Source organism: Carcharodon carcharias, chromosome 10 (assembly GCF_017639515.1).
Source record: "Carcharodon carcharias isolate sCarCar2 chromosome 10, sCarCar2.pri, whole genome shotgun sequence".
Taxonomy (NCBI): domain Eukaryota; kingdom Metazoa; phylum Chordata; class Chondrichthyes; order Lamniformes; family Lamnidae; genus Carcharodon; species Carcharodon carcharias.
The window spans coordinates 25,300,363-25,319,020 of NC_054476.1; the positions used below are offsets into that span (position 1 = coordinate 25,300,363).

General features: G+C 42.3%; 1 protein-coding gene across 1 annotated transcript in view; it reads right to left on the bottom strand.

The window, feature by feature from the left end:
• Nucleotides 1-2,358: 2,358 nt before the first annotated feature.
• The window catches only part of LOC121283504 (golgin subfamily B member 1-like), an 82,523-nt gene continuing 66,223 nt past the window's right edge, over nt 2,359-18,658 (bottom strand). Inside the window, exons 23-30 of the mRNA XM_041198163.1 lie at nt 18,444-18,613; nt 10,796-10,955; nt 8,506-8,658; nt 8,197-8,361; nt 7,318-7,415; nt 4,873-5,007; nt 3,943-4,057; nt 2,359-3,281 (exon numbers count right to left, since the gene is read on the bottom strand). Of these exons, the coding sequence (XP_041054097.1) occupies nt 3,123-3,281; nt 3,943-4,057; nt 4,873-5,007; nt 7,318-7,415; nt 8,197-8,361; nt 8,506-8,658; nt 10,796-10,955; nt 18,444-18,613 (1,155 nt within the window). The 3' untranslated portion in view covers nt 2,359-3,122. The remainder of the gene's footprint in view (nt 3,282-3,942; nt 4,058-4,872; nt 5,008-7,317; nt 7,416-8,196; nt 8,362-8,505; nt 8,659-10,795; nt 10,956-18,443; nt 18,614-18,658) is intronic.

Below are 18,658 nucleotides of genomic sequence, written 5' to 3' on the forward strand. Positions count from 1 at the left end.
CCTGCACACATGAAAATATATCCAGCAAATCTCATTGAATGTAAATTCTCATTGTATCACCAACCTCTTTGAACTCTGCCTCTTCTAACAATAAAACCCCTTTCATAGTACCAATTTCATTAGTAATATAAACATATTGCTTGGTCTCTGCTAGCTAGGTGCCAGATTTCATCTCACTTCTTGAATGGTCTATTCAAAAAATGCAAATGCACTCTACCTCTCTTACATATCAAAGCTAGTACACATCAAAGTACCCTGACTAGCTGCCCTTAATCCAGTTAAGACACACCCACAGACTAAACCTCTATTTTAAAAGAAAACATATTTTCCAATAATATTATATAGATTAATAGCTTCATGACAAGGGAATAATCTTAAAATTTGAATCATGCCATTTAGGATTGAGGATGTACTTTTTTTTTACATAAAAGCTAATGGAAATCTGGAGTACTTTCCCCCAAAAGATTGTGGATGCAGGAATTTTCAAAGCTGAGATAAATTTTTGGGGGGTCAATGTATATGGATTAAAGGCAGATAAATGAGATTGAAGTCCAGATCAACTCTTATCTAAATGAATGATGAAAAGAATTTGAAGGACTGATGGATCTTATATTCTGAATAGCTACTTGTAGCAGCTAAATATAATTGCTCTCCAGACCCCAAAAACAAATACATCAAAGCCACAATTCAGCAAAAAATAGTGAACAGCAGTATCCCATTATAACCCATAAGGATTATCATTCATTTAGTCAACAAATGTCTGTTTCAAAACCCCTTTACTCAGTCATTTATAGTATGGTCTTCATTATTTTTCCCTTTCAAAATTCTGCTGGTGATATTTGCATCATCTATCATCACTCTGTATTTTTCCTTATTTGTTGCATTTTAGCTACTGGATATTGCAAGGCAGAAAACAGGATTGCTAGAAATATTCAATATCCAGCTTTTCCCCATCCGCTTACCCCCTCGCTATGGCCTACCAATTTGGCACCGGGGCAGACCCTCTGATTCCACTTGCTGGGCTGGATGCAGTGCAGGTCACCAAACAGAAATGATTTGAAAACATTGTGAAGCATTGCAGACCTTCTGCCCATTTAGAAGCTTTTCCTTGGGAAATCATTATTAAAAATTAATTCACTCAAACTTTATTTATTTTTATTGCCAGGGTAGAATTGTTGTTGCTTATGAAACAGAAGGACATTGAAGATTGTACATGATGACCTCGTTTTACAGAATGTTTAATAAAAATGATTCTCGCTTGACTACATCATTGTCGGGTATCCAAAACAGGCGTTGGTGCTTTAACCGTGGGAAAGAAATGTACCAGCAGAAACTGGTAAGTTGAAACTGCTGAGTGGGCTTTTGAGGGGGGAGGGGGTATAACCTTGGGCCAGGACTTATAGCTCGGCAGGTGGGCGCGCACCCAACCCGACCATGAGATGATGTGTGATGACGTCAGCTGATCATGCCAATGTCATCGCACAGTTGCGCAATAGTTCTGTCGGCGGGCAAGTGTTGGAGCCGACAGCGTGCCCGCCAGAAAATAAAGGGCCTATTAAGGCCATTAAGTTATCAATTATCATTAAACCTAACGGTTGGTGGGCAGGTGAAAAGGCCAAGCAACTTTTGCATTTTTTTGGAAACCTCGTCCACAGGCAGGTTGAGGTTTCCAAAAACAAATATAAATGAAATAAAAACTTTATTTTTTAATTAAAAACATGTCCCCTGCTCATGTGACAGAGTCATGAGGGGACGTTTCATTATATTTTTCTGTGCTTTATTAATTTTTTCAATATCTTTTTCAACTCCCTGAGGCAGCTCCGTCCTCTCACACGCATGCACGAAGTTCGCGCTAATCCTGCTCGACTTCCTCCTCCCGCCCACACAGGCAGCGCTCAGTGCGGCCGCTCGCGTATCACGCTGGGTGGGCCTTAACTGGCCCACCAGTGTGAAATCACGGTGCGCTGTTAATCGTGGGCGGTGGTTGGCTTCCCAACCGCCCCCGCCGATCCCGCGCACCCAGGGCAAAATTCTGCCCCTGGGGCGGGTTACACCTTGGTGGGGCGGGGGTGCCTCTAATATGCCTCAGAGGGTAGTGGAAATGAGGCCATTAAGTGTGAATTAATTCATTAAGGGCCCGCTTGTGGCCTGACGCCACTCCTGCCATTGGTAAAATTGCACAGGTGAACGGGACAGACAGTTCGGTAGCAGGTAGACAAGCTGCCCACTGGATTTTACTTGGCACCTCCCCCCACCACCCCTCCCACCTTCAAACCTGCCAGCAGGGGAGCAAAAATCCAGCCCATGATGTTTTTGTGCCGAACACCTCACACAAAAGATCATGCAATGAAACAATTGTACATGATACATTTCAACTTTTAATAAGAACTTTTTCTTAAACAAGAAATTAGCTGATATAATATATTCAAAACCTGTGTGTTTCTACATTGCACTCTGGTTACAAACATCTAGTCATAATCAAGATGAAAGTAACACTGTATTTTAAATTAACTTCAGTGTTTTTCTTCAACTACCTGCAAAGTTTCAATTTACAAATACATTTCCAAGCACAAAAATAATCTTTCAACCTTTACCAGATTTTCTACCTCTTGAGCGGTAGAGTTAAATAATCTTGCTTTCCACATCAGAAAATATACACAATTTTACATAATGCAGCTATTATATAAACATAAGCAGCAGAGTAACTTTGGAATTTAATAGCAGGCAAACAATTACAGTTTTAAACCCAGTTCACAATCTCACCAGCAGTTATAAACATATCTTGACAATACACTTCATACAATACTTTAACATGAATAGAATTTACATAAGTGTATCAGTGCTCAAATCATTAGCAGCTTTCACGAATACAGAGTAACTTTTATCTAATCCAGAGTTTGGAAAGCCGGCTCAGGCAGATTGTTGGTTTTGCATCCTGCCCACCGATTGACTTCAATGGAGAGTAAAGTTAGACAGAGCATAAAACTAACATTTCATCCCATTCAGTCACTTTCCCAATAGAGGGGTTAGGTTAAATCACACCTGCCCATCCCCCCCCACTGCCCGCCATAAACACGTATACTGTTCAGCAAAATCTTTTCCCTCTGGTCAATGCAGTGTACCTATAAAAGTCCCGTTAGACACATGAAAACAAGAACATGTAGCGTCACAAAATAAGCAAAGACTAAGTAGCGTGATCTGGCCCTTGAACTCATTAGCTTTGTGCAGTATAAACTTCGGCCACGCAACCACCGCTTGAAGGAAAGTGCTCCTCTCTTCACCTATGAAAAAGAAATAAGGAGTTGAAGTTAACTAATGTCCACCTCAATAATGAATTCAGAATTAAAGTAAATGCTAAAAAAGCCAGGGCGCAGAAGAGATTTTTTTTTTAAAACGCAACCAAATGTTATGATCTGGAACGCATTGCCTGAAAGGGTGGTGGAAGAAGATTACATAATAACCTTCAAAAGGGAATTGGATATATAGTTAAAAAGCAAAAAAGCTGCTGGGCTGTGGGAGAAGAACAGGGGAGTGGGACTAATTGGATAGCTCTTCCGAAGAGCTGGGACAGGCATGGTAGATCAAATGGCCTCCTTTTGTACTGTATCACTCCTTGACTATTAGCAGGAAAGTTTACCTAAGGTTCCCTAGTCACTGAATGCACGAACACCAATGTGCCGTGCTATTGAGCAGAAGAGTATCCGTTCCAAAAAATTGGAAAAATCCCCCATCTTGAAACGGGGTGTTGGAAGACAGTTCCACAACTAGCACAGGATATTTGTGGTTTCTTAATGACAGGTCCAGAAGTACATGAGAAAAGGCCTAGGGGACATAAATGCCTATATGACAGAGTACTGTGGAGGTGGGGTGGTGAGGGGAAAGAGGTATTTTTAGCAAAATGGATCAAAACTAGTATACAAAGAAATGAATGGCATTACATACCTTCCGGACCACAACATGTTCACTGGGATCTATAATCAAGGCTTCACGTTCTTCATCTGATTCCAGTTGTATGGTGTACTCTCTGGGTGGTTGTCTGGCAGCAGGCATATCAAGACTAGAAACAAAATAGCAATATGAACCAAAAGCAGCCGCTTCCTCAATACAATATCTTTAAAACATCCACCAATACCAAAGACTTAGGAGGAAGTAAAGCTTCCATGGGATTCTTGCCCCTAATTTAGGATCAGGTACCTAAGGAGCGCAGCTTTCTGCAGACCACAGGATGTTCTATGAGGCGTTTTGATAGTGTAGAAAGGGAGAAACTGTTTCCACTACAAGAGGGTTCACTAACCAGAAGATACAGATATATGTTAATTGTTTTTTAAAAAGCCAGGCAAGAGAAAAGGAAAAATTTATTTCACTCAGCATGACCTTGAATGCATTGCCTGAAAGGGCAGTGGAAGCAGATTCAATAGGAACATTCAATGGGGAGTTGGATCATTACTTAAAAAGGAAAAATTTGCCAGGCAATGGGGAAACAGCAGGAGGGTGGGACTAATTGAATAGCTCTTTCAAAGCACTGCCAATCATGATGGCAGAATGCCCATTTGTCTATGCATTATGATTCTATAATTCTGCACACAAACTCATACACAGAAGTGTTTCTCCTCACTGTAAAACCTCAACTACTGATGAGATAACTCTGCTCAGTTGAAATGAACAATGTATGTTCCAACATATCACTCAGCATGTCCATGCACTAATGACACCCTTCTTACTGATGACCAAATATCTTCATCCTCTTTTCCAATGGATAATGAAGAACTACCTCAGACAATGCAAATGATATTGGGATGGACAGGGTAGCAATAACCTTACATGATGCTCCAGGACAATTCAAAATGAAAGAGGTTCAGTTTTAACACTAACCGCTTAAGCATTTCTTCAGCTGCTATCAATGCTTCCTCAGCAGCACTCCTTCTTAGCTCTTCATGTGCTAGCATTTCTGCTAACTGAGAGAGCTCCTGGTGAGCAGAATCATTACGTTGATCCGATTCTGCAAGCCTAGATCATGAGCAACAAAAAAAGCTCTGTGACTGACAAACAACAGAAAAAGACCTGGCATTTGTATAGCGCCTTTAACACCCTCGTGATATCCCAAAGTACTTTACAGCCAATTGTGTATTTTTGAAGTCTGGACACTTATTTTGTAGGTAAACATGGCAGCCGATTTGCAAATAGTAAGGTTCCACAAACAGCCGTAAGAGAAAATGACAACTAAAAACACACTTTTCAGGTATTGTTGGTTAAATCTTGGCTGGGTAATCAGGAGGATACCCCTCCTTTTCTTTGAACCATGTCATGAGATCTTTTATATTGATGTGAATAGACTGATGGAACCTCAGTTTAATGTTTCATCCAAAGGGCAACACCTCCAGCATTGCGGCGCTCCATCAGTACAGAAGCGTGAGTCTAGGTTATGTACTCAAGTCCTGGAATGGGATTGGAATCAAAGTATTAATAAAACTGAAAAACCAACAGAGCCAGACTGATACTGAAAATATTTGATAATCTTGATTTAAATTAGTTGAATCGTAAGGAAGTCTTTGTACAATGCAATTTGCTCTCAAAGTACTGAACATTAAGTGGCGCAAGATATTTCAATCACTGAGAATCGCATCTCTGCAACTACAAAATGCCATATCAGGATCACCAAAGTACTTGGAATTTCTGCAGATTCTAAGGTGTCTGACAAAGAGAAACATAAGGATCAGTGAAACAGAAGTTGGCCATTCAGTCCAACAAGCTTGGTCTGCCCTTTTGTGAGCCATGGCAGCTTCCACTGTTTCGATATGAATTGCCTATAATTTCTTCATAGGACTGATTCCATGAATTGGCACCCTCATCAGGAGTGCAGGGTGAAGAATCGTGGATTTTTGGCCCCTAATCTTCAACTATTAAAGCTGCCAAATGGAAAAATGAGATGGAGCAGGTTCATAATTTCCCAAATAGCAATCTCTGGCAGTGCCTGGGCACAGAATTAGTTCTCATGTCAATTATGTCTGGTTCTAGTCTCCCTTCTTAAATATCTCAAACTGTTTCTGTACTCCCCCATGATGAATTCTAGCAATTTTCTCACTAAAGACATTACGAGCATACAAACAATGACAGAAAGCGACCGGCTGGTTCACCCAGCCTGTCCCATACAATTGTGATAGCTTCTGTGTCAACATATATATTCTACCCCCCTCCACCCTTGTGATCCTTTGGGTGAGGCGAAAAAACAGGTAGCAGCCTGAGTCAATTTGGGGAGAAAAAAAACACTGGGAAATTCCTCTCTGACCTCCTTAGGCGGTAAAAGCAAGACCAGGAGGTCACTCTGGCCCTGTTAATTTTACGTTGTGCCTACATTTTGTGCAAGCATGTCCTCCCTAGCCAGAATCAGGTCAAGCCTTTGCTTAAAGGAATTCAGCAAATTGGCATCCACTGCATGAGCTGGCAACTTGGTACACTATTCCAGAGGTCCACAATTCTCTGGGATAAGACCACCTGCCATCTAACCTAGGTTTGGCTTTGAACAACTTAAACTTGTGACCCTTGGGTTGTAGTTAACTTATTTGTCCCTTCCTCTCTTTTCAACTAAGGTTTTCTACTTTCCAATCTCCCAGTACTGATAGCTTTCCATCTCATGGCATGATGGTGGTCAATTCTGTGTTAAATGCTGCCTGGTGTGGTTCAGAGCCCCATTCTGGCATGGCAGTCTCTGCCACGTTTGCTACAGACGATCTACAGTGAAACTGGAGTATCCTCTCCAGGGCACAAGTCTAGGTTAAATTTATGGAGGCCCTGGGCTTCCTAAAAGCCAGGGTCTTGTTCTTGACTTCCCTAGTTGGGTCCAAAGGAATGTATTTGACACTGACTTGGCTGCAATCTCCCAATGCTACACCTGAAATCAGTGAGCTTGGGTGATTAAGGCATTCCTAATTCTCTCACCATTTCTTTTCATATCCTTGGGTCATTCTTCAGTCTGAGTTTTGCCATTATAACTTTGCAGTTTAGACCAATTCCTCTAAGCTCCTTTCATTTAATAATTGATGGTGTTCACAGTATTCCAGGCTTCTTTACTTCACTTTAACCACCATAGTTTTTTTTTTTTGCTGTGATTCATTATCACAAAAGAGATGAGTAATTGACACCTCCAGAAAACTCTCTTTGCTGAACTTCAAACCACAATTTATTTCTCCACCAAATTAAGATTCATTTGAAATATATGCAAATATTTTTACAAATTGATGAAATTCCTCCTTGGGTTTTGAATAGATGAAATAATTGTGCCGTTTCTTCCTGTAAAAATGCGGAACAAACAACACTTACCTCCTCCGTAGTTCAATCAGCTCTAAGTTGTCAATTTCCACTATAACACTGGCACGCTCCTGTGGAGCTCCTGGTGGAACTTCTTCGTTAGCTTCATTCTACAATACAACCAAGAAAAGCTGAGAATCCAATTTTAATTAACACTTGGGCTTCCTGTAAAGTTACGGCTAAGGAAAACCGAGGTCAATGGGCAAAAGAAAAACCCTCTTGCGGTTGGAAATATGATCGTGATTGTCAAAGCCTAATAGCTGCAGTCCCATGACCTGGCTGCAGAAAATCCATAAACTTGAGGTCACCCAAAACTGTTACCTGTATCCTAAATCACACCAAATTCTATTCATCCATCACCCCTGAAACACACTGGCTCCAGAGTCTGGCAACACCTCAATTTTAAAATTCTCTTCCTTGTTTTCAAACCCTCCATAGTCACCAATTAGATAGGAGTTGTATAGCCCAAATTGGTACACCCCAAATCCAAGCTTGCTTATGGGATTGAGGAGGAATTAAAGGTCAGTACAGTGATTGGGGTTATCGCGTAACATCAACTGAATCCCGCTTATTTAACAAATCAAATAATGTGCCCCTCACATCAGGTGAAATATCTACTGAATGGTGCACAAATTAACATATTTAAAAATACACAGGTATTTTAAACTACTCAACACCAATAACACAAGACTTTATTTTATATTTACAATGTTCACACTGGAGCCCAACATTTTTCTCATCCTTCCTCTTCTTTCTCATTCTTTCTACCTCGTGCATCTACTTTACCATTTCTTCTCTTCAATTTTTTTAAATGTTTTAAATTGGGGAGGAAATGAGCAAATTAAAAAGTAATGCTACAGGACAACTGGCTACTTTATATGCTCCACTTACTTGTTCTTCATTCTGCAAAGATGATCGTATAGCTTGATACTGTCTTTCTAGTCTGTAGTAACGGTCCTGGAGATCCCCATAACGCGACTGCGTATCACGCAGAGTCTGAGAGACTGCCTTTAGCTGGCTAGATAATGTGGTTTTCTCTTCAATGCACTGCATAACCTGTGCCAGCAAAACAGTGAACTGTAAGATCTGATCAAAGCATAAATGCCATAAACAAACTTTCTATCTTTAGAATTAAATTCAATGTTGGGTGAAGCTTACAATGAAGCATTTTACATAAAATGAAGCTCACAACTACATTACCTTGCTATTCAGCTGCTGGAATCGCTGTTCTCTCTGGTGAATCTCTTGTAAGTAACCCTGAGCTTCACTCTGCAGTTGTTTCTTTTCTATTAACAGAGACTTCACTTGTTCAGTAACGTTCTCATTGCCCAGTAAGGATACAATCTCCAACGGCTAAGATAAAACATAAAATTAAACATTTTTAAGTTTACAACACATTGGATCCAATAGACACTTATAGACACAATGCTTATAGACACAAACTTGTACACAAAAATTGTCCTTTATTACGGGGGAGGGGGGTAGAATATATAAGTAGAGAAATCTTGTTACAGCTGCACATGGTGCGTTCACACCTAGAGTACTGTGTACAGTTCTAGTTTCCTTACTTAAGGAGAGATAAACTTGCATTGGAAGCAGCTCAGAGAAGGTTCACTAGGTTGATTCCTGAGATGAAGAGGTTGTCTTAGGAGGAAAATTTGAGCAGGTTGGGCCTATGCTCACTGGTCTTTAGAACAATGAGACATGATCTTATTGAAACATATAAGATTCTGAGGGGGCTCGACAGGGTAGATGCTGAGAGGATGTTCCCCTTTGGGGATGGGGAGGAGGGGCACAATCTAGAACTTGGGGGCAGAGTATAAAAATAAGGGGTCTCCCATTTAGACAGAGATGAGGAGGAATTCCTTCTTTCAGAGGATGATTAGTCTTTGGAATTCTCTTCCCCAGAGATCAGTGCAGGCTGGGTCATTGAATATATTCTAGGCTGGATTAGGCAGATTTTTGATCTATAAAGGAGTTGAGGGTTATGGGGGAAGGCAGGAAAGTGGAGCTAAGGCCACAAATAGATCAGCCACGATCTTACGGAATGGCAGAGAAGGTCGAGGGGCTGAATGGCATACTCCTGCTCCAATTTCTTATGATCTCATGAAATGCAACTGATGCTTCAAAAACGCAAAACTAATTTGCAACATTTTCTATCCATCTGAGGGGCTAGTATTCCCATTAATTGCAAATTAGAAATAATTTGCAAATTTTTCTACTAATAGTAGAACAGTAGGAGAGGAAGAGGGGTTGAGGAATTGGGACCTGACCAAGAGTGTTAGTGAGGGGAATGACCAAGGAGGGATAGCCAGCAGCAGCCTATGGTTTAAACTGGAACTAGGAGAAGCACTTTTGCATTTCCCACTCCATATCTAGATGAACAGCTTTATTTTAACCTTACATTTTCGGTGGTGGTTTGCAGCAGTGCCTCACAGGGACACTTGTTAGGCTGCATGTAATCCCAATTTTACAAAAAGGATCTAAAATAGACATTAGTTCTCTTCTCTACATATGCAAAGGACCTAACAACTGTTTCAAGCAATGGTCCTGGGCAGCTCTTTTAATGCCTATACAAATATAGCAGCTGCTGAACTTCCAGCTCAGCTGGTGCATGTGCACATCTGTAAAACAGGCATCACGTAATCTAATTTCTCAGCCCTAGTCTTTAACTTTCCCAGGAAGACACAGCAAATTCAGATATTGCTTTATAAGTTACACACAACATTTTGTAATAAAAAATACACTGATTTACATGGTCTGATTTAACAAGAGGTCCAAAATAATGTAGTTCTGAAGACTTGAAAACATTAATTCTATTTCACTCTCCACAGGTGTTGGACCTGCTGAGGTTTTCCAGCAATTCCTGTTTTCAATTCAGGTGTTCAGCATCTGCATTATTTTGCTTTTATCCAAAATTAATCCTCCCTGTGTTGCTTCCTACAGCATCTGTTTCGAGGCAAACTATGAAAGCAATAAAGACTGGTACTACAAGACCAAAAAACGCCCACATGGCAGGAGGAAGGAAAAGTCAATCAACAAGCCAATTCAGGATTGAAGCGAATCCCTTACCACAAACTCCAAGAAACACTGGTGGAGATTGAGGGTGACAAGTCACTCATTAGCAATTTATTTCAAATTATGGCACACAACGATGAGACCCATGGGGCAGATCAAAAGAAAAAGGGAAAGAACATACAACATACATTGTGGAATTCCAGGTGCATAGTTTTAAATGATTGTCCTGAAAGTAATTGGACATGGGGCCTCCCAAACCCAGATTGTTACCCTCCTATCCAGAGGTGATGACAGGCATTCAAGATGCATCAGTTTAAAACGTAGATAGATTTAATATCTCATGCAAAGAAAATAAGGACTCCTTCATAGTTGATCAAGTTGAGTATTTCGGCTGATGGGGAGGAAAGGCTATGTTACCTCTAAAGTGAGTTATTCATTCAAACCATTATGAATGAGTTTTTAAAAGGCTTACCTTTACCTGGTACACACTATTTACTTTTCCCAATTCACTACTCCACACCTCCTGGTTCAATTTCCTCAGTTCCTCAATTTGTCTATCTCTGTCTGCCACTGTTAAGTGGTATTGCTCTTTCATAGCTCTAGACTCTAAAAGCAGGAAGTCCTTCTCTGATCTGAAAGAAACAACAGTGCACCAATTTTGTCTTTAATCCAAAAATAAAGCAAGGTAGGCATTACACATGAAGCAATTGATTCCCTGCAACTGACAGAAGGGAGAATAATATTAGATACATAATACCACCAACAAAACTAAAGTTACGTGAGATGCATTTGTAAAATGGAGCATCTTGGTTAAGAATGGCACAGGAATTGCTTCCAAACCATTGCCTAAATAGCTTATGTGCATATAACTGATGGTGTTACAGGGTTTTTCTGTTTAGCATTGGAGATTTAATAGCAAACATTTCAGATAAGGATAAATTTCCACCTGGCTTATACACATAAAACCTTAAAAGCACAGAAACAGGCCATTTGGCCCAACAGATCAATGCCAGCATTTATGCTTCATGTGAGCCTCCTTCCACCCAATTTCACTGAATCCTATCAGCATTTACTTCCATTTCCTTTTTTCCTCACGTCCTTGTCATCATTACTCATACATCATTAACTATCCTATCTCTGGGATGGACATTCTTTTGAAAAATATGGAACATGAAAGAAACTAAGAGCCAAAAATGCAAGTTGTTTAAAAGCAGATAATCTACGATAGCTAATCCATAAAAAGGAGAGGACTCTAGATTGGTTGAAAGTTCATTTCAATTGGTAACAATAAGCTGTCATCTGGGTGTCTGATCTTGAAAACATTAATCCATCCTATTGTGGATGTTACATTGTATTGCAATATAAATTAATGACCAGTATAAATCATTGCAAGTCTTAACATTTATAATTTCTTTCATTAGTTGAGAAATGGCACACCAAGTGCAAATAAAATAATTTTAGTTACGTTCCTGTAAATGTTTGCAAAATCTTCCACACAGGATAAATAGTTTCGATGGATTAAAGGAAAATATTACCACAACTATGCCATCCCAAAACGATACCATCTTGAGACCAGTTCGCTGGAGACATGAATTATTGCAAGCCAGCTAAGATTAATGCCAGCCTGTACACTGGGGGTTATTTGCTCAGTGGAATGAGATACAGCATTATAGCACTGCTGCAACTGTTAAACAGAAGGACACTTTTCAGCCCATTATACCTATGTCAACTCTTTGGCAAAGCTATTTAATTAGTCCTGCTCTTCCTAGTAGTCCTGCAATATTTACCCCTTCAAATATTTATCCAATCCCTTCTCAAAATTACTAATGAATTTGATTGATCAGCTCAAGTATCGTTGCACAAGTCAAATTTTAAACAAGTGAGCAATATAACAAAGTTTATTAAAAAAAAATTTCGTTCAAGGGGTGAGAAAGTAACTAACTAGGCCAGCATTTGTTGCCCATTCCTCAAGTCATAATGGAGCCAATTTAAATGAATTAAACCCCAGTACATGTTTACAAATGCAAATGAAGTCTCTTAATAAACAGGACATAGATATAAAACATAATTTATTTGTCAGCCCTTCCCTGGTAATTGGCATTACTCCGTTTTGTCTAAGAAAACAAGCTCGAAACATTACACAGTATTTACAGCACCGAAAAAGATCATTCGGCCCAACCAGTCCAGGCCAGTATTTGTCCTTCACGTGAGTCTCCTCCCACCTGTCAAAATCACTTTCTATCTCCTTTTTCCCCTTCACATACATATGTAGCTTTCCCCAAATGTAGCTCTGCTGTTCACCTCAACTATTCCTTGTGGTAGAGAGTCCACATTCTAACCACTGTCTGGGTAAAGAAAATCCTCCTGAATTCCCTGATGGATTTATTGGTGACCATCTTATATTCATGGCCCCTAATTCTGGTCTCACGGTTCACAAGTTGAAGCATCTTCTGTACGTCACCATTGCAGCTAATGTGATCTGTCAGCCATGTTTTTCTACCAGGGGCATTGTTGTTTACAAAATTTGCTAATCATTTCAACAGCACTGTTCCAGGACAGCAACTCTGCAAGGAACGGAGCACTTAATCAATCAGCACCGACCGTGGAAAACTGAAATACAGATCAGTAAGCCTGGTCCCAAAACTAAACCAAGGACTAAAGTCAGCTCTCTATAAAATTTATTTATGGTAATCAACGATTTTATAATTCAAGGATTTTCCTAAATTGACCAGTCCTGCACAATGAATTCCTTCTTGCTGACACAAAATTTATTATAGCAGATATTGAGAACTTGCTGGAAGCATGCTCACTTCTGAGTCAGAAATTCACTAACAGAATGTTGTCCGTTCCAAGCTGACAATCTTGTGTAATGCTTTATTGGAGGACTTGTTATCTGAATGAGTCATTAATCCAAGAGTATTTCTATTTACTCAAGTGGATGAAAAAGATCCTATGGCACTATTTAAAGAAGAGCAGGGGATCTACCTAATCAATATTCCTCCCTCAACGAACACCAAAAACAAAGGGCTAGATTATACGGTGGTGCATCGACAGCAGGTCCTGCACCCGAAACTGAGCGGTGTTATGACTTCTGGGTTAGCCCTGTGAGTGCAATAATACACTAAATGCCACCAATTAGCGGCAAGGGTCAGTGACAGACAGTCGTTCTGGAAGGTGGGAGTTAGGTGCTGAAACTCGCTGCCGTGACCGGGAACCAAGTCAGGCCAATACTTTAAAAGGGCCTCTGGTCAGCATTCAGTGCCACGTGAGCCCTGAAAGAATCCTGGAGAGAAAAAACAGTTTACCAGAGAGGATTATGGTCCTGTGCGGTGTATCAAGTTAAGTAAATGTTAATGATTGCTTATGTCTGTCAGCCATCTGCAGCATCACAATAAGCCATAATTGAATAATTCAGCAAGTCTTTCAGCTGTAGACATTGAGGGTTTGGCATTTATGTTATTTTTCCATTCATAGATATCTGCACCATTGAAGCAAGGGAAGAGTAGCTCCAGAAGGAGCAAATCTGTCCCCATGGAGACAACGCTCAGTGCACTCTGCTATGCAGTGGAGGCTAGAAGTGAGCAATCTCATTCTGAAGGTGGCAAGAGGAGGAACCATAGACAGATGAGTGCTGCATGGGAGGAGGTGGCCAACGGCGTAGAGTGTGGATGTGGTCAGGAGGAGTTGTTTAATGCCAGAAAAGATTCAATGACCTTGTGAGGTCAGCAACGGTGAGCATGACATCCATATGAGCAAGATGTGTCCAGCGTGGGGCAAGCGTAAAAAGTGAATACAAATGTACCAGATTACCAGCTCACCCACAGTTGCAGAGCATTCCTCAACCATGCTATGGATCTTCCAACCAGTTATGAACTATGGAGCCCAAAAACTGTGGAAGCTGGAAATCTGGAAAAAAGCAGAATGCTGGTAAAAAATCAGCAGGTCTGGCATCATCTGTGGAAAGGGAAACAGAAGGACCCATTTTCAGTGCTGATGACTTCCTCAGAGCTCAGAAGAAGAGTCATGCATACTCGAAAGTTTATCTTTCTCTCCACAGATGATGCCAAACTTGCTGACTTCTACCAACATTCTCTCTGTTTAATGAAGTTTTAATTTTGAATGTTGGTTGGTTGGCACGACAACATTCTGACAGCTAAGCATAGGCTTCAGCCAGCCATGTGCTCACCTGACAATGTTACTGAGACATGACATGAGTATTTGAGTGTTTTATGCCAACTCTATGTCTAATCTTTTCAGGAAAAGCGAGCCAAGAGCGCCAGTGAGTGCTCCCGCTTTGGTGGCAGAATCACATGGCTCGAGATCCTCACTGCATTTGAGAAATAAGTGCTAACCCCTGTTGACACTCACGGCTCATGGAGTAGAGGCAGTGGCGAGATTGGAGGGCGGCCTGGTTCTAATCAGATGGCAAAAGTATCACACTGGATGATGGGATGAAATGGTCACAGTAGTTTGAAGGTGTAATAGTGAAATGCACACTGTTTGGTGCTGGGATTACACACTTGGGGCACTTGACAAGCGTCATCATCAGAGGGTTCAAGTCTTTGTTCGTGGATTCATTGTTTCCAGAGTTAATTAATGCATGCCTGGCCGGGTAAAAGTGTAGCCGAGTCAAGGTTTAGACGTGACACTTTTAGATCCTTAGAGGGGAAGCCTCTTCAGCGCTGCCTCCATCAGGGAATAGTAAGCAACCTCCACCCTCCTCCGAGAAGCAACCCTCGGAGGATGCACTGTCACATCCTCGATCGGCATTCAGCAGCACTGCAGAAACTAGCACAATGCAGCACGTTGGACAGAGGTCATATCTGCACTGATGAGGGCATTTCACAGTCACAAGTGCGGCTGCCGGAGGGTGTAGTGGGGCAGGCTTCGGGCAGTCAGGGGTGAGCCAGAGTCTGAATCTGAGCCGGATGATGAGCCTCCGGAGCCGTCAGTAAGGTGGAAGATGCTGGATGTGCAGCATGAGGACCATGAAGACATGGCTGGGTTACCAGAGGGGTTGCATGCTCTGGCCCTGACAGTAGAGATATCTATCCAGGCCACAAGTGCTGCGATCACCCACTCTTAAAAGCGCCAAGCCTCCACTATGGACAGACTGGCTACTGTCCAGGAGAGGCAAACTGAGCATGTGTGATTGTCAGAGTGTGCTCTGACCTGTACACCATCACCCTAACTCTGAGCTCCGGCCCAGGGCGGCAGGGGAACTGGGAGCTTGGTCGCCCACCCAGCTCCTGGAACCTCACCACTTGGCAGGGAGGACCAACCAGTCCTGGTGGCAGGGGATGAGCAGCTGCAACCTCCATCTGTGAGTTTCTCTCCTGGCACTTGTGAGGGAGGCAACATCTCCACCATCCAGCAGCCACTGACACAGATGTCGACCAGGGCCTTGGTGACTGAAGACTCACATGCATCTGTGCAAGAGTCTCCTGACGTGGTCAGCACCTCAGCCTAAGCCACGCAGAGAACACCCGCCAAAGTCATCCAAGGCAAGGAAGGTGGCAAATCAGAAGCCTCTCTCCAGTGCAGCTGCAAGCGAGGTGGGGGTGGGTGGGAGCACTGCACCGGAGCATGCGTAAACATTTTTGCAATTATTCACAGTGCTCACAATGAGGGCCAGATGGGTGAGATCTATCATTGACCATGTGTTTTGCTTGTTAATCCTTCTCATTAAGTGCAAAATCACAGTTCCTCATCCACGTGTTCTTTTTTATAAATGGGAGATGTGTCACTAGTGTCTGTGGGATTTCCAAATTTGATGAACGGGGGTGGGGGGGGGGGCCTGAAGTTCATATATATTCCTGTGGGGTTATTGGAGAAGAGTGGCTTGTGAGGGCCTCAAGATTTTCTCACTGTACTTCTGAGATATTTGAGGGGGGGGGGGGTGTGTGTGTGTGTGTGAGGTGGGAATCTGTCTCCTCATTTAAGTGACGTTGGTGTTCTGCAGGGCCCGACGCAAACTGCTGCTGTATTAAGGCTTCCATAGTGTCACGACCATTAAGCCCGCTCGTGGCCAGGCACATTGACTGCAGCATCGCCATGCCCCCCTGCCTCATCCTCCTCTTCATCCTCAGATGACTGCTCCCCTTCTGGCCTCTCATCAACTTGCAATGTGTCTCCTCTTTGGATAGCTATGTTGTGGAGGGCACAGCAGACCACAAACCATCAGGAGACCCGTGAGGGGGAGTACTGTAATGCACCTCCTGATCTGTCAAGGCGTCTGAAACGCATTTTCAGAAGGCTGATTGTCAGTTCCACAATGGTCCTAGTGCTGACGTGATTCTCATTACAACTTCTCTTTACCTCAGTTCTTGAACCCTCACAGACATCATAAGCCATCTCTTCAGAGGAGAACCCTTATCTCCCAAAAGCCAACCCTCCAATGCATCAGGGCCAGTGAAAAGCATCATAGCTGCTACCTGGATATCTGGCACACGCCTGCATGACATGTTGTTTGCGGCTGCATGCCAGCTGAACAATGATTGAGTGGAAGCCTTTTCTATTGATGAACGCACAGGGTTGTGCCTCGGGAGCCTTTATGGCTTCATGAGTGCAATCGACGCCTCTCTGCACCCTGGGGAAACCATCAATTGCTGCAAGTCCTCGGTCCTCCCCATCTGGCTTTGCACATATGTGGTGAAAGCAATGCAATATCTGCCCCTCTGGAACACTGTATCAGTAAACACCTTGATGCGGTGGCTTGCTGCCAGATGGGTTATCACTGCCAGGTCCCCAGATGCTGCTTGAGAGGAGCCTATAGCAAAAACGTTGAGTGCCACTGTCAACATTAGGGCGACAGTCATCAAACCCAAGGCAGTTTGACACAATCTCTCCAGCAAGCAACTCGCAAAGGAATGTGGCAGTTGCCCTTGAGAGCCTCTGTCTTCTTTGGCACTGAGTTTCTGTCATCCTGAGGTAGCCGGAGCGCTCCCTGTACACCCTCAGTGCCGCGTTAACATCTTTCGCACCTGGAGGAGCCTCGCCAGGCTCCGTCTGATCGCTGGAACCTTGTGCTAGGCTGTTCCCATCCTGAGGAGCCATTGCCTCCAGGGCCTCCCTCTGATCTCTAACTCCTCTCTGGAGGTTGTGCCTCCTACTGACACCACAATCCCCATCTGTGTAGGAAAGATTACACCACTCACCCCAGCTGATGAAGAGAATGGGGGTTTCTGAAGACCCCTCCCATTGAGAGGACAGTCCTTCTAAAGATAGATCCAAAATTCTGCAAGGTTTAGTTTAAATAAGCACTCCCTTGGCCAGAGGTTTCTTAACTGCAAGGCTGAAGCTCTTCCCTCAGCTGCAGTTTAAAAACCCACCCTAACAAGCCTGCCCTTAAAAAAAAAAGAAAAAAACTGCAGATGCTGGAAATCCAAAACAAAAACAAAAATACCTGGAAAAATTCAGCAGGTCTGGCAGCATCTATGGAGAGGAACACAGTTAACGTTTTGAGTCCGAATGACCCTTCAACAAAACTAAGTAAAAATAGAAGAGAGGTGAAATATGTCACCTCTCTTCTATTTTTACTTAGTTCTGTTGAATGTTCATTTGGACTCGAAATGTTAACTGTGTTCCTCTCCGCAGATGCTGCCAGACCTGCTGAGTTTTTCCAGGTATTTTTGTTTTTGCCCTTAATAAAATAAGTTTCACACTTGACATCATTCAGACCTTGAAAGCGTTTTATTGCCTTCTGCCCGTATTATTCCACTCAGAATGCTGGTTAAATTGCATCAATAGGCATTTAAATAGATATTTAAATAACGTGGCTGGGTTCCGATCTTCTGACCCACACACACATGGTATTATCCGAAACAAGTGTGATGGCGTTGGGAATGCTGCCTGACGCTATCACGCCTGATATTAGGTTTCGCAAAGCAGGAAACGCTCCCGTTCACATAGCATAAAGTTCAGGCCAAAACCTGTTTATTCATTTGCTACCGATGGGACCTCACTGCATACAAACTGAATGACACATTTGCTTACATAAAGTACACAAAGGAAATTCATTGGCAGCGAAGCACTTTGGGTGTTCTGAATAGGTTAATATGGCACTATACAAATACAACTTCATTATTCAAACTGAAATTCTACCATAAATACTAACAAACCTTAGTTCAGCCAATTCATTCCGACAGGCAGAAAGATCCTGCTCAGTGCGTTCTTGCAATTTTGTTTGTTGAAGCAGTTTTTCTAGTTCTTCCACTTTATCTCGAAGCCACGTTATCTCAGAGGAGTCATTACATAAATTCTGGTCTTTGAGGCAAACAGCCTCTTTCAACTGCAAGGAAAGCAAAAACAGTATTCAATGTTTATGTAAGTATGA